The sequence below is a fragment of the Gastrolobium bilobum genome, unplaced genomic scaffold (genome assembly GCF_033153095.1).
Source record: "Gastrolobium bilobum isolate Gb01-03AN ecotype WA unplaced genomic scaffold, APGP_CSIRO_Gbil_v1 utg5396, whole genome shotgun sequence".
Lineage (NCBI taxonomy): Eukaryota > Viridiplantae > Streptophyta > Magnoliopsida > Fabales > Fabaceae > Gastrolobium > Gastrolobium bilobum.
In genome coordinates, this window is record NW_026897307.1 from 168825 (window position 1) to 183260 (window position 14436).

At 34.1% G+C, this 14436-nt stretch overlaps 2 protein-coding genes across 2 annotated transcripts; both read right to left on the minus strand.

The window, feature by feature from the left end:
- Positions 1–4632: 4632 nt before the first annotated feature.
- On the minus strand, positions 4633–5653 carry LOC133305834 (uncharacterized). Its single transcript, XM_061506075.1, has 2 exons — positions 5309–5653; positions 4633–5238 (listed from the first exon to the last, which is right to left on the minus strand). The coding sequence occupies exons 1-2, from the start codon at positions 5651–5653 to the stop codon at positions 4633–4635; spliced, it is 951 nt and encodes a 316-aa protein (XP_061362059.1).
- Positions 5654–5902: 249 nt separating this feature from the next.
- Positions 5903–7304, minus strand: LOC133305836 (protein ANTAGONIST OF LIKE HETEROCHROMATIN PROTEIN 1-like). Its single transcript, XM_061506076.1, has 3 exons — positions 6774–7304; positions 6444–6669; positions 5903–6354 (listed from the first exon to the last, which is right to left on the minus strand). The coding sequence occupies exons 1-3, from the start codon at positions 7302–7304 to the stop codon at positions 5903–5905; spliced, it is 1209 nt and encodes a 402-aa protein (XP_061362060.1).
- Positions 7305–14436: the final 7132 nt, after the last annotated feature.

Consider the following 14436-nt stretch of genomic DNA (forward strand, 5'->3'; position numbering starts at 1 on the left):
TGTTTCATTTATGCAATCATTTACATTTAATATTAAAATTCATTTTTAAAACATATTTATTTATTTAATATATTATTCACATGGGGTTATTTATATATTGTAATTTATATTTATTGTACTTCTCTAGTGTCTCGTAATACAATTTCAATCATATCAAAGATATCTTAATTTTTTATATACTAAAGACATATATTTTTCAGAGAATATTACTTGAATCAATTGAAAAAGTTACTCTGGGTCTTTTTACGGCTATTAATTATTAGTGACGAATCATCTGAGTGCTCCATTGGTGAATGTTGGTGTTGCATCTACAGGGACTTTGACACTTAAATAAGTGAGTGATTGAGAAAAAATATTCAACATGGAAAAGACGTGTACCTGAGGGATGTATCCTTATATTTATAGGTGGATGTAAGATTATGAGATGCTTATGATCAGAAAAAAAAATCCTAGCTAAAATTAGGGAGTTAGTGATTATCCTGACATAATGCAATCATGCATATGATCATTGGTAGTTATGATGCTCTTTTAGTCATATCTTGGGCCCAAGATATTGGCCAAGAACAGTTGTCCCTTAACTTGGTGCTTTGCATTGTTGGAATGTCAAGTTAGAAGAATGCTTGATTCTAATTGGTGTGGTCTGTAATGATTGTATGATGTTCATCCTTCTCGCCAAAGTGTGTTTAAGTGTTGAGTTGTAGGTGTAATTATGTATCAAATGATTAGGTATAAGTTTGACATTTTTTTCAGACTTGATACCAGAGGTTCGAAACCCCAACTCAACACTCCTTGGCTCTCCCAAGTTTCTATCTCGGGATTTGTTGACTTGGTCCTTAGGGGTGTGTTTGGTACAGGAGAAATTTTTTGTGTGCCGGGAATCACAATTACTGAGAATTCAGTAGGAATTGAGTTTACCTGGAATGTTATAAAAAAGTTGTTTGGTTTGCCAAAATTTTACCGGAAATATTGAGTAAGGATTACTGATTCTATATTTGGTTTAGAATGGAATATTACTGGGAATACGATGTTATATTACAAAAATAACCCCTACATATTTTTAGTTTCAAAATTGATACACGTAATGTTACATCCAAACCCGTTGAAAGAAGAATAGTGAAAATAGGGTTTCTTCAACATCTGTCCCAACATCCCATGTGCTAAATCTGGTCTCACAACAAGGAATACAAGCAGGATTCAGCTGATTTGTTGTGACTATCGTCAACCGTGGGTGTCTTTCGGATGAGACGGAACTGAGACGAGAGGGAAGTAGAGAGTGCAAAGGCGAACACTGTTATAAGTTCATCCACAACCAACGTCGAAGACATTTCATCTAGAAGTGGTTCAGGTCTTTGTCTTGGTTTTTGTTTTTAACTCTTATTTTTATTTCAATACTCTCTCCTTTCTGTGCAATGTATATCTCTCATGTGTTGGTCCCCTGTACATTGGTGTGGAAATGTTGAGATGGGGCTCCCTTGAATTTTTTTTTTTTTTGTCTGGTGTTGCAAAGTTGTGCTTGCTTCAATTGATTGATTCATTGGTCAATGGATAGTTTATTGCAGAAAAAGAAGGTTGTCGTGAGTAATTTTTGTAGGCTGGTTTATGACCTGGCCATTGTGTACCATTTTATTTTGGTAGTTTCCATTCTGCTTTTCATCGTTGTGTGTTTAGGGGGAAAACATGCACTGTTGTTTGGTTGTTTGAAAGGGCTTTGAATACAGATGTAGTGGAATGTTATGGAGTGTCATGTGTGTATAAAATGTATCGATTTATTTCTTTGTTGTAGGGGGCTATTTAATCGTTTGTAACCATCACGAATAAGAACATAGGTGTCATGGGTGGAGATCGCTCTACCGTAAGTGGGTGTCAAAGTGTGTTTTCTGTGCATTCTTCCTCTTCATGTGAATCAAATGTCAAAATGTGTGACTGTGGAATGAGGGCTGTGCTACGGAAGTCTCGTACAACAAAAAATCCAGGAAGGAAGTTCTATAGATGCGCAAACTTCAAACAAAGTGACAAATGCAATTTCTTTGAGTGGGTTGATGATCCCATCTGCTCTAGCTGTTTAAAGAAGGATAATTTGATTAAAGCACTGGTGGTTTGGGTTATTGTACTCGTAATTGTATGTGGTATTTTATTGTACAAGATGTAATAGTGTAGCGGCACGTTGTAATGAAATGGTTTAGGGTTTTTTGTGCATAACCAAGTTGTACTTGTATGTAGGGTTGTAATTTATGTTGAACCTTAGTAAGTTAAAATACGTATGTTGAAATATTATGTAATATATGCTCTTTGAGAATACCAACTTCCTGTCATCTTTTTGTTTCTGCATAGTGATTATTGATCAATGCATGATTGGTATGTGGTTATTAAGTGCTACTCTTGAGTTTAACTTGTATCTAGTTCATACAGAATTAATTATATTATAAAGTGTTACTCTTGTGTTTAACTTGTAATTGATGTGGCTGGAATAGGTTGATCATTATTTTCTGCCTAATGAATTTTTTTCAGGCTCATTTGGAAACTGATAAGGTATATATTATAGCACTAACTTAACGTTTTTCCTTTTCTTTCAAATTTGTGGTATATAAAGAACGGCCTATCCTTGAATCCAATGGTTGCAGTGCCATAGTTGAAACTTTCATGAGATTATAACTGTAATATGTGAATTTCTTGTGTTCACATCTTTCATTCTACAACCACTATTTGCTTAATTTTTTACAGGAGAGATGGCATCCATGGCAATGCCAAAAGTACCACTATAATAAGTTAATGTTTGTAGAAACTAATTACCATGGCTTTTAGAATGTTTCATGATTGCAACGTTGGCTTGGTGCCCTTATACACAATACAGAACCTCTGTGTGTGTGTGTGTGGTTATTTTTTATCTTTTAATATGGTCATGTTGTTCTTTTCTGTCATCTTTTTCCATTACTTGAGTAGCGAGTTGTATTGTATGACCTTTAATCTTTGAAGCCTGAATTTAAAAGCCGGTTGGAATAATTGAATGGCTCTCATGTAAAAGCTCCATTGCCTGAAGAAAATGGCTTCAATAAAGCCTTGCAGATTCATGACAATTCATCTTTGGAATGGGCAACTATCAATAAACTATTATAATTCCAGCATGGCGGTGCAGTAGGCTTGTAAAAGATTAGCCAATGAGTTTCTGCACTTTATTGGTCTCACATGGCAGCTATCGTGAGTGTGTCTTTATGAAACTTTGTGAACTCAATATTGGTTCAGGTTCATACTGGGGACACATATACATTTGTAATAATGGGAGTTTCAAATATTTAAACTTGCTTGTTATATATTTTTTATTTTAACCCTTTTAGTTATATAATATATTAAATATCCTAGCTCTGTTTAAGGGTTACTGCTAGTCAATTTATTGAAAACTGATACGTAGAGAATTTTCATGAACTTGGTAAATGAGGGTATGGTTGATTTATAATAATACACCTGCCTAAAGGTATGAACCCCACTTAATAATCATTAGGTTGGGTTCACTCAGCTAATTGTCTATAGCTTTACCATGGCTCACACTCAAAAGACATGTGCAGAGACATCTCACTCATTAAATTAGTAAATAAGTTCAATTTCGGATTCATCTAAAGCAATCGTCACAAGCAGATTAAATTAGCAAATAAGGTATTCGTTACATACTGTCTAATTATTTAAACCAATAACTTTCATAAATAGCTCAAATCGGCTTATTATGGATCTATCAGGATTTAAAACCCTTACATGTACACGATTTGTGTGAACATTTACAGATTTAGTTGGTAACTAAATAGGAGCTTTAAAAGCTATTCTTGCTGGAAGCATCATTAGGAAGCCTCAGTTGTACTCAAATATCAAACATTCCAATTGTGCCAGATTATATATATTGTTTACTGAGTTCAACTTACACGATACAAAATATGTGATTGATAAAATATCATCTCCTGGCAGTAGTCTATTAACAATACAAGGCACTTAACATTTGTAAGTTATCCTTATGAATACATATTGTTTATCCATTCATGACAAGAACATTTCCATCACCATCACTTCAAAAGATGAGAGTCCTACTGTCACTGTTGCCATTAAGAATTGACAAACTCCTGCTGAGTGACAAATTTGATTCTTGGATGGAAATCTGCTTACCCACAAGAAGTGTAAACTGTCAATATTTCTAAAACGCAAATAAATTACATTAAAAAACCTTAATTATATGTAAAATAGTATGTTCACAATCAGCACAACAGTAAAGTATACCTGTACAAGTTCATGTCATCCATCTTCCACCATGCCCTTTAATCTCCTTGAAGGTGAAGTTCAACATGTGAACTGATTCCCAAATACCATATGTTCACTACAATGCTGCTCATTACTCGTTCAGACGTCCATGACAGTAACACAAAATAGAGTGCAGCAAGTGAACATGATAGGTCCAAAAGTGTAGAAAATTCACTCCAATTAGTGTAAGACATGTACCAGGCAAAAAACATACCATATTAGATCATAGGAAATTACTAATTAAAAGCTTCATTAGAAGGATAAGCACCCTGACACGAAAAAGCAATGCCATGTTACCAAAACATCCAGTGTTAAGTAAGGGTGCAACCAAAAAATGCAGCCATACAGCTGCTGTCAATTTTCCAAAAGTTGAGCTACCAGACACTGTCTCGCCGCTACAGTGCCTTGCATAAAAGTATCAATTAAATAGTTGTCTTTTCCCATAATCGTAGCAAGTTTAACCTGTTGCTGCATAGACAATCCTTCAATCTTTGACAATTCTTCAATAACTGACATCTTCCTAGTGCTTCCCTCTGATTCATGTTTAAAACAGTTCACCAGTTCCTTGATATTGTCATTGGTGTTTCTATAGTCTTGTGTAAGCTCTTTCATTGCATCGGCCACAACTACAACTAGGGCATCTTCACTCCTGGCTCTTTTCTTTCCCCTCTTAGGGACAGAATTAGAAACAAGAGAATTCTGCACACCCTCTTGGGTAATAGTGTCAGGCATTTCTGGTTCATACATAGGGTTTTGTGTCGGATCCTGCATATACTCAAAGAAATCATCATTTATGCTCTCTGTATCAGGTAACACAGGAGCCTCTCTTTCCATTTCGTCAATTGCATCTTCAGGCCCTTCAGCATTCACTCTTGTGGCTACGTCTTTGCCAAATATTGGCCCGAGTTGTTCATAATATGGAAATGGCTTATTGTAAAGCCCTTTTGCATTCGTGTGAGTCTACAAAACAAAAGTGTAGTAAATAAGTAAGGGAAAAAAAAATCAACATAGGTAAAAATATATCATGCACCTTCACCCAATCATTGTAGATGCCCTTTTCCACAACAATCATCTTGTCCTTATCGTTCCAGCCGAACCCAGACCCACCATTCAGACTTGTCATTTCACATATAGCACTGTAGTGTCTTTTCCAAAGTTTAATTCTGGATGTTATATGTGGGATGGCTTTTAATGTACACCCGGGAAGCTTCTGTTGTAACTGTTTCTCTAGGTGAACAGCAAATCCTGCCTTAAAGCCATTATCTCCTTTCCAAGATGGACCTATGTCAAGAAGACACTCCATAAGTGCCTTGTCTTCTTCAGCGGTCCAAGTATGGTGACTTCTTTTTGTCGACTGTTGACTTGATTCAACCATCTATTTGTTGAATCAAAATAATATAGAGAAAGTGTAGAAAAAAAAACATGAAACAATAAGAACCCAGATTGAAATCGAACTAAGATAGCAAAGTTAGAGCATTCAGTCAACCACAACAGCATAATTAACACAGTAGGTAGCATTACATGAAAACAGAAAATAAAGGACCTATGTCAGTTATGAGTACAACAAACGATGACAATATAAATAATTAACTACGAATAACAACGATAGATATAATGCCAATCGTCATGCACGTCTCCTCCAAGTGTTAAACATCTCCTGCGCCAAATTATCTCTCCAATTAGTCCAAGCAGTAGATGACTCTACATGAGTAATGAGCATGTTATCTCCAACATCAGGATGTGTCTCTTGCATATCCTCTGCATGGTCATCCATAGGGTCACTTGCCATTTCTCGCCTAATATGGTTGTGAAGCAAGCAACATGCAGTTATTATTCTGCACTGTGTTTTGACCGGATAAAATGACTTTGACCTTATTATCGCACATCGCCCCTTCAACATCCCAAAACATCGCTCTATGGCATTCCTGGCGGAAGAGTGTTTCATGTTAAAGAATTCTTGTGGTGTTGTTGGATGTGCTCCCTGCCTCCACTCGCTTAGATGATACCTTTGCCCTCGATAAGGTGCAAGGAATCCTTCCCCATTCATGTAACCAGCATCACACAGATAATAAAATCCTACGAATAAATTTTTTTTTATCAACATATAATTCAAAATCTTGTGTAACCAATGTGTCAATCATGAACTCGTGATAAAATTGACCAACCTTTTGGCACCCATAATCCATTCGTTCGAGATATAGCATCTCTGAGGACTCTCGAATCTGCAGCCGATCCCTCCCATCCAGGCAATACATATATAAACTGACAATCTTGAGAACAAACACCTAACACATTTGTTGCTATTTCACCCTTCCTAGTCCGATATCTAGGCTTATCACCTTGTAAGGGGTTGATCTTGATGTGTGTCCCATCCAGAGCTCCCAAACAATTCTGTATTAATAAAAATAATAAACAAACTAATCAATACACACACGAAATGTGAAAGTATGGCATTTCATGATGATGAAGATAACATGACGTAAATTATTGTATACCTTAAACCATTTCCACTTCTCATCAGTTGAATTTTCGGGGACTGGCTCAGGTCGTTTGAGTAAAACTTTATGACAACGTAAAACAGCCAGCAAGACATTTGTGAACTGTCTGCTTATGGTTTCGCCAGACCTCATGAATTGTCTTTTAATAACTCTATTCTTAACATCATGCGCCAAGATGTGAAGAAATATTGCAACCAGCTCTTCTACCCCCATGTGTCGGGTGGCTTCAAGCCTCCCAACAGTTTTCAGCATCTCACACAACTTAAAAAAACAAGTTCTGTCCATCCTTGTATTCTCAATACAAGCCCTGTCACTCATATAAACTATTCTATGGAAATTGATTTCCCTAGACGACGCCCTACCATAACAATCCCAAGTTAATCTATTCCTGTTACTTCTCCGTCTTGCAATATTCGCCAATAACAAAGCACACATACTAATTAATATTGCAGTCAATCGATTCAAAGACTCCAAATACGTTATGACTACAACAACGACACGCTTCTTCATTCCGTTGTTCATTGCCATAATCTATCACGAAGATGACAAAAGGAATAATCAAAACTATACGACAATACAGTAGGCAACAACGATGGAAAACGATGACAATATAATGGACATATACACAAGTCATTCTGACAAGCATAGGTTAGTCACTTGATCAGCTATTTTTGAATAATACTTGAGTAAGAAGCACTTCAATTAACAACCATCGACTTATCATGGTATGTCCCAATTTAACGGTATCAAAGTTATATACCTGCCCTGATATAATATTTACCTCAACAATATTGACAACACATCAAATACCAAACTGATTTGACGTAGAATGTACTAGTTTAAAAAACAAAAAAAGTCAACATACATCCACAAATCCATATTAAAACATACTACTTAAAATCATAGTTTAGTTTGGTACACAAAATGCTTATTTTTCAAAATCTGTTATTGATAGAGATCCACAACAAATACAATATAAGGACTAATCCAATTCATTATTTGTTGGATAAGGACTTCACCTATTCATTATTTGTTGGTCAAGATATGGAGTCTATGTGATTTATTTTAGACTAATCCAATTGGGGTTTATAAATATACTTATCATTGACACACATGTCACCAAGTTATGATGCACAAATGCATACTGAGTTTTCAAGTCCCTAATAATCATAACTTGCAACCAGTTCAAATTAAAATACAAAAATAAATCAGTTATGTTGATGTTTTAGGCTATCTACAGAGAATTCAAAATATATCAAAGTTAAAAAATGTAATTCCTCTATATTTATAGTTATTACTTGTTTGGATTTTGATTCCAAAACTATCAAAATCTGCATCCAGCATCCAGGTCCCTACACTTTCTAATTGTTAGGGTTCTAGTTCCTTCCAACATATGGGGTATGGTGACCTGAATGTCATTCACACATCCAACTTTTTACATGGCTTTTTTATTTTGTCATATCAAATGTCCACCAATTGAATCCCCCAAGAAGGGTATCTCTCCCAATTGATGTGCATAGTTGAAGACTGTATTCTTTGGAGTGAGCAAGCCATACAAGCCATTCCTCCAAGATGAATAGCTACAATATTTGGAAGCCAATCAATTACTAAAATTTTATGCCTCCCCTTTTGGCCGAACGAGCATCTGGGGGAAGAGATTTTAGAGGTGCCCAAATTATTAAGTATTTGTGATTCTGCATGTTTTTCAACATATTTTTCAAACAATAATCATTAATAAGTATTATATCTTTTAGTCCAAAAAAAAAAACACTTCCCATCACTTCTTTCATAGATTTTTATTCTGACTGTGCATAAAAATTTTACTGTATTAAAATAATAGAGTTAAAAAGAGAGAGATTGGTACGGTGAACAACACATGAATGTGCAGAACAAATGAATGCAAAAAAAAAATGATTATTGTATCAATGGCATTTCACTAACTTGATCATTGAAAGACAAAAAAAATTAAATTCAAGACAGCTAGTAAAAGATAACAAATGAATGTGCAGAACAACACAACCACAAAATATTGGTAGTGAATGACACAAATCAATTTAAATACCTACTGCAAACTTGAAGCTTACCTACAAGCCTTCAAACGAGCGCAACCACGAAGACTAGATTTTGGAGATACCAAACTTAGGTTTCCATGGGTGCTGAAAAAAAAAACAAAAAGGAAATACAGGAGTCAGCTCGCCAGCGAAGACACCGGGAATATTGCCTAAACCACACAACCCATTCGCATCCATGAACGAAACAAGAATAAACGAGGTGAAGAACACACGAAGAAGCTTACCGACTATTGACGAAAGCAGCGCAAGAGGAAATGAGTAACAATGACACCAGATCTAGATTTGATGTGTGTTGGGGGTAATTTAGTCTAAAAAATAGTAGTTCTCATTTCCCTTCGCGTTGCAATCGTCAATTACCACACATTTTTTGGTAATCAGCACAGTAACTTTTGTTTGTAAATGAGATTACCGGTAAAACTAGGATATCTAGGAATTGGCTTTTGGATCCTTGTACCAAACATGGTAATTACCATTACCACACAAGGTTTACTGGTAATCTCCCCAAAATCCTTGTACCAAACAGGTCCTAGTAGTCCTTTCTTTAAAGGAATCAAAAGTTGTGACTTTTATTCGTTGGCTGGGTTATATCCTGATTGATATGATCACTAGTAATCTTGGGTTGTTTAAGCCTATATCAAGTATATTTTAGCTATGGTTCCAGTTAATCAAATTAACATTCGTTGATAGTTTTCACGACCCAAATTTGAGCATGACCGACACACAAGTTATGATAATCCAAGTAGCCTTAGCCTTAGCCTGGCAAGCCTATCTTTCCAAAATCATGTTAAACAAAGGAAATTCAAAACGATTCATATTTCAATTTTTTTGAAATTTGGGCAAAGTTTCCCATATATTTCTAACATTCCCAAACAAATCGAATACCTCATATGCAATGTTTATATTACCAATTAGTAATAACAACAACAAAATATAACCCACACTTTAGAGACTTAAAACCCAAAATGAGTTCTCTAATACACTTTCCATAATTGCAAAATGTTCATAGTTCCAAAAAGATACTCATATCCCGAGGAGGACTACCAAAACAAGCTATGAGATGATCCACAACTCCTAGCAGCCTGCAACTCAGTTGCCTAGTGATTTGGATAATAAAATAAGAGAGGGGTGAGTCACATAGATTTGGTGAGCAGTGACGGAACTACCTTGGTGTCTATTGGTACCTTGGCGCCTAGTGGTACCTTGGCACCATTTATCTTTCAACAACTGTTATTTATTATATATAATTATAATTAGGGGTGAAAATGGGCTGGACTGGGTCAAGCTTTGCTTCGAAAAACTCAAGCCTATGTCAAAAAAAAAATTAATTTGGCCTGGCCCTAGTACGAGTCTAACTGTTAGCTTGGCTTGACCCGTTTATAAAAAAACAAATGGCTGCCTTGCCCCGTTAGCCTGTTAATTTTTAACTTCCAAGCAGAACCATGAATCAACTTCACAAATTACTCAAATTTTGTTACTAAAACAAAATTCACAATTTCAACATCCAAACAAAACCATGAATTATAAAAAAAACTCATCACAATCTGCATTTAAGTCAATTTCAAAAGCAAAATGCTAAAACTAAATAATATATATTTCATCATGTCCAACAAACAAATCTATACTATGTAAATTAAAATAACTACATGAATCCAACAAACACATCATGATTCTTGTAGTAGCCAAAAACTTCTGTTCATCTTCTCTCCCCTACAAATACAACTCCAAGATTACATAAGTTGGCAAATAATTTGTAAATGTAAAAAACAAAAAACAAGAATAAAGAATAGAAACAAAAAAATAAGATTAAGAAACAAAAAATCTTTTAATAGATTGATTCAGGCAATCTCATATGCTGAGATGTTGGTTCCTCCTACATAAAAAATAAAATCAAATTTCTATTAAAATTTAATCGAATATAATTAAATTATAAAATAATTTCAATTGATTAAATTTATACCTTTTATTTTTTCTTCAAGTCATACATATTACGTAACCGATATCCGCCGTATATTAAAGCTTGGATAGTATCTTCAGCCAAGTTAGAACGATAGGCATCAATAACTCTTCCTCCAGCACTAAATATTGATTTCGATGGTACTGTAGAGATTGGTACAGATTTTATTTCACTCTCAAAGACAGTATTGGTGAGGAAACGAACTTAAGTCCTTCCACCACCTACTTAGCTCACATGCACCAACTGAACTATCACTATTTGGTACTAGTATAAATAATATTATTTTATTTAAAATAAATAATATGATATAGGCCGACCTGTAGGCTTATAGGCTTGGCATGTAAAAAAAATTTTATCACCTACTTTCTAAATAAGCTTCTTTAAAAGCCTGGACTTGTTTCTATTTGACTATTGTAATAGGCCAAGCCCAGCTGATATAGGCTAGCCATAGACTGGCCCGACCCACTTTCACCCCTAATTATAATAAGTAATTATATTTGGCACTCTCTTAAATTTAAAATATTAGTTCCAAACTTATATATATATATATATATATATATATATATATATATATATATATATAAAGGTCCACATCGCAGCAAGAGATAAAGAATCAAGGAAAATAAAGTAAAAAGACAAAACATTATATAATTTTTAAGGGTTTGTTTTTTCTAAAGTTACTTTAGATAACTTTATCTAATGTTTATCGAAACGACGTCGTTTTGGGGCAGAAATCATGGTATTTTTATAATTTTAATTTATTTCACGGTTATAATAGTCTTTGTCATTCTAATTTTTTAATTTTTTAACTCCAAAAAGACGTTGTTTCGATAAACATTAGATAAAGTTATCTAAAATAACATTAGATACATTTTTACCAATTTTTAAAGGGAAAAATGTTTATCCTTTTAAATGACACAACTTATATCCTTTCACTCTCACTCTCACAAAGAGGTGGAACCCACAACTTTATTTTTTTTGTCAACTCTCTCTCCTCCTTTATCTATCTCTTTCTCTCTCTTAAAATGTCACGATCCTTTAAAATGACACACATTTTACCCATTTTTAAAACACAAGAAACAAAAATACAAAACCTGTTGTGTGTTGCTGTTACGCAAGGAGACAGAGTCATAGATAGGAGTGAAATTCGGTTGGAAGAGGGCCTAATTGCGCTCAATGATCAGACCGGTTTTTTGGTTCTCATTGAAAAGGGAAAAAATTTAAGTCTCGAATCGACGGTTCAACATCAACGGCGTTCCCTTCCCTTGCTCCAAGTGCTTCACAAGCTGGCCATTTGTTAATGCTTGATGATTTGACACTGTTTGTATGCCTCCTGTTTGATTAAATATCTAACTAATAAATTATCTCGCGCTCTCGTGGATTGATAGGTAAGATTGAGAATATGGCCCTTTTATTTATTTTCATGATTTGAAATACTTGTGGGACTGCATATAAGGTGTTTGATAAAAAGTTTGAGCTATTAATTTTAAACACAATTTTCCTCCTTAAACATTAGTATGTTTGATAAAAAAAGGGTCTTCCTATTGGTAAAAGGTATCCTTAACAGCAGCAAATCTCATATGAGCACAGCATAAAGAATGTAAACAAGCTAGAAGCAGACATACGAAACAATAAAAACAAAACTGAGATAAGTCATTATCTTCCTTTTTCACAATGGCTAGTACTAATTCAACTTATAAATAATGAGATATGATAGTATGAGGTATTATGATTTTATGATAATGATAAAAATCCTTTACTGGAGAAAAAATTATCGGTTATTCAGTCTTGTACATGTTTGTTAGATAATGTTATATATACATTCATCTTGGTCCATTTGTAATTATGTATTGTATAATCATTTGTTTTTTCTTAAATTTGAAAATTGATTAGGTTGAAAAGGTATGGGCAAGGATAAACTGAAAAGTATAGATGTGTTTTTCAAAAAGAAAGTAGTCTCTGAAAGGGAATCAAGTGATGCTCCTGTGAACATAATTTTTAAAAGTGATGCACCTTCTCATGAGCAACCTCCTTCCAAGTCTCGTAAAATTGAACATGTTAATGACATTATTATAGTAAAAAATAAAAAATTTGAATGTGATCTAGGCAAACATAAGCCAATTTGGGAATATTCAACTAATGAAGTCGATGAGATACGGAGATCTTATTTAATAGCTGGGTTATATCAACCTCAATAATCCTATCCATTTTCAAAGGAAAAACATCCTCGACATTTTCAAGCTTCTTAGTTCAAAGAATTTTCTTAGTGGCTTCAGTATTCACCTTATGTAGATGCTGCATTTTGTTTACCATGCTATATTTTCACTATAAAGGCCGGTAGGCGAATGGTTGAGATACATTCACAATCAAAAAATTTAATAGTTGGCATAGAGTTCACAGTTGAAAGTATTGTGCTTTTTCTAAGTCGCATGAGATATGATCCTTGTTAATACATATTGATGCACTCATCTCATGTGTAGACTTAATGAATTAGTCTTGCCATATTGATAAAGTTATTCATGTTCAAAGCTCCCAACAAATTGAACAAAATAAGTTGCGTGTTAAGACCTCAATTGATGTTGCTCGTTGGCTTACTTTTTAAGGATGTGCTCTTAGAGGGCATGATGAGACTATTAATTCAAGAAATAATGATAATTTTATTGAAATGATCAAACTTTTGGCATCTTACAATAATGAGACTATTTAATACTTTATATTTATTTTCACCTTTATATATTTATGATTTATCATATTTAATGCTTTCACATTAAATATGGAGAATCGTAACCATACAAAAACGGAAATAAATATAACCGTTAGATCAACATAATCAATCTAACGATGAAATTAATTGATAATAACTTTAATTGATTGTTACAATATCTCACCCCTAGTTAGTATCATATAATTTTAAATGTGGGTCCAAAATGATAATTGTGCTCCCTAACTCTTAAATTTTATGGGGTGGTTTTTTTTAAGAAACAATTAATGTCATTTTCCACTTTTGTCGCATTTTGCCTTCGTTGTTCACCAAAATCTCTCCATCTCTTTGCTTCCTCTACTTTCCTTATTTTACTTTGGTTCTTCGTCGATTGCGCATTTAGGGTGTTTATAGTGGTATTCAACCTCTTCCATATTGAACGACTTTACTCTTTATTGAAAAGTACCTCCATTAACAAAAGAGGTATCTCTTATTTTTATAGGGGTATGCACAATTCAGTTTGATTTGTTCTATATCGAATCGAACTGATTTAAAAAGTGGTTCAGTTCTTGAATCAATTTGGAAAAACATGATGCAATTCAGTTTGAGTCGCGGTTTGATTAAATTCATTAAATTTTTTCACTCCCATAAGAGTGGGTATGGTTTGGTTGTTTTTAATCCAAAACAAACTGAATTGGTAAAGCCAAATTTGCTTCCTTTTTTTTTTGTGATTTGGATCAATTCACATTCGAGTTCAATTTATTAAAATTTTTCCACCTCCTAATTTTTGAACCTTTATCTTTCTATTATGGCAAAATAAAAAAAGTGACGGGGAAGAGATCATCAAGCAAAACTTATCAAGCATTTAATATTGATTAATGAGTGATATTTAATAGAAGTGGGGTAGGGATGTTCTCTTCCATGTGTGTGTAG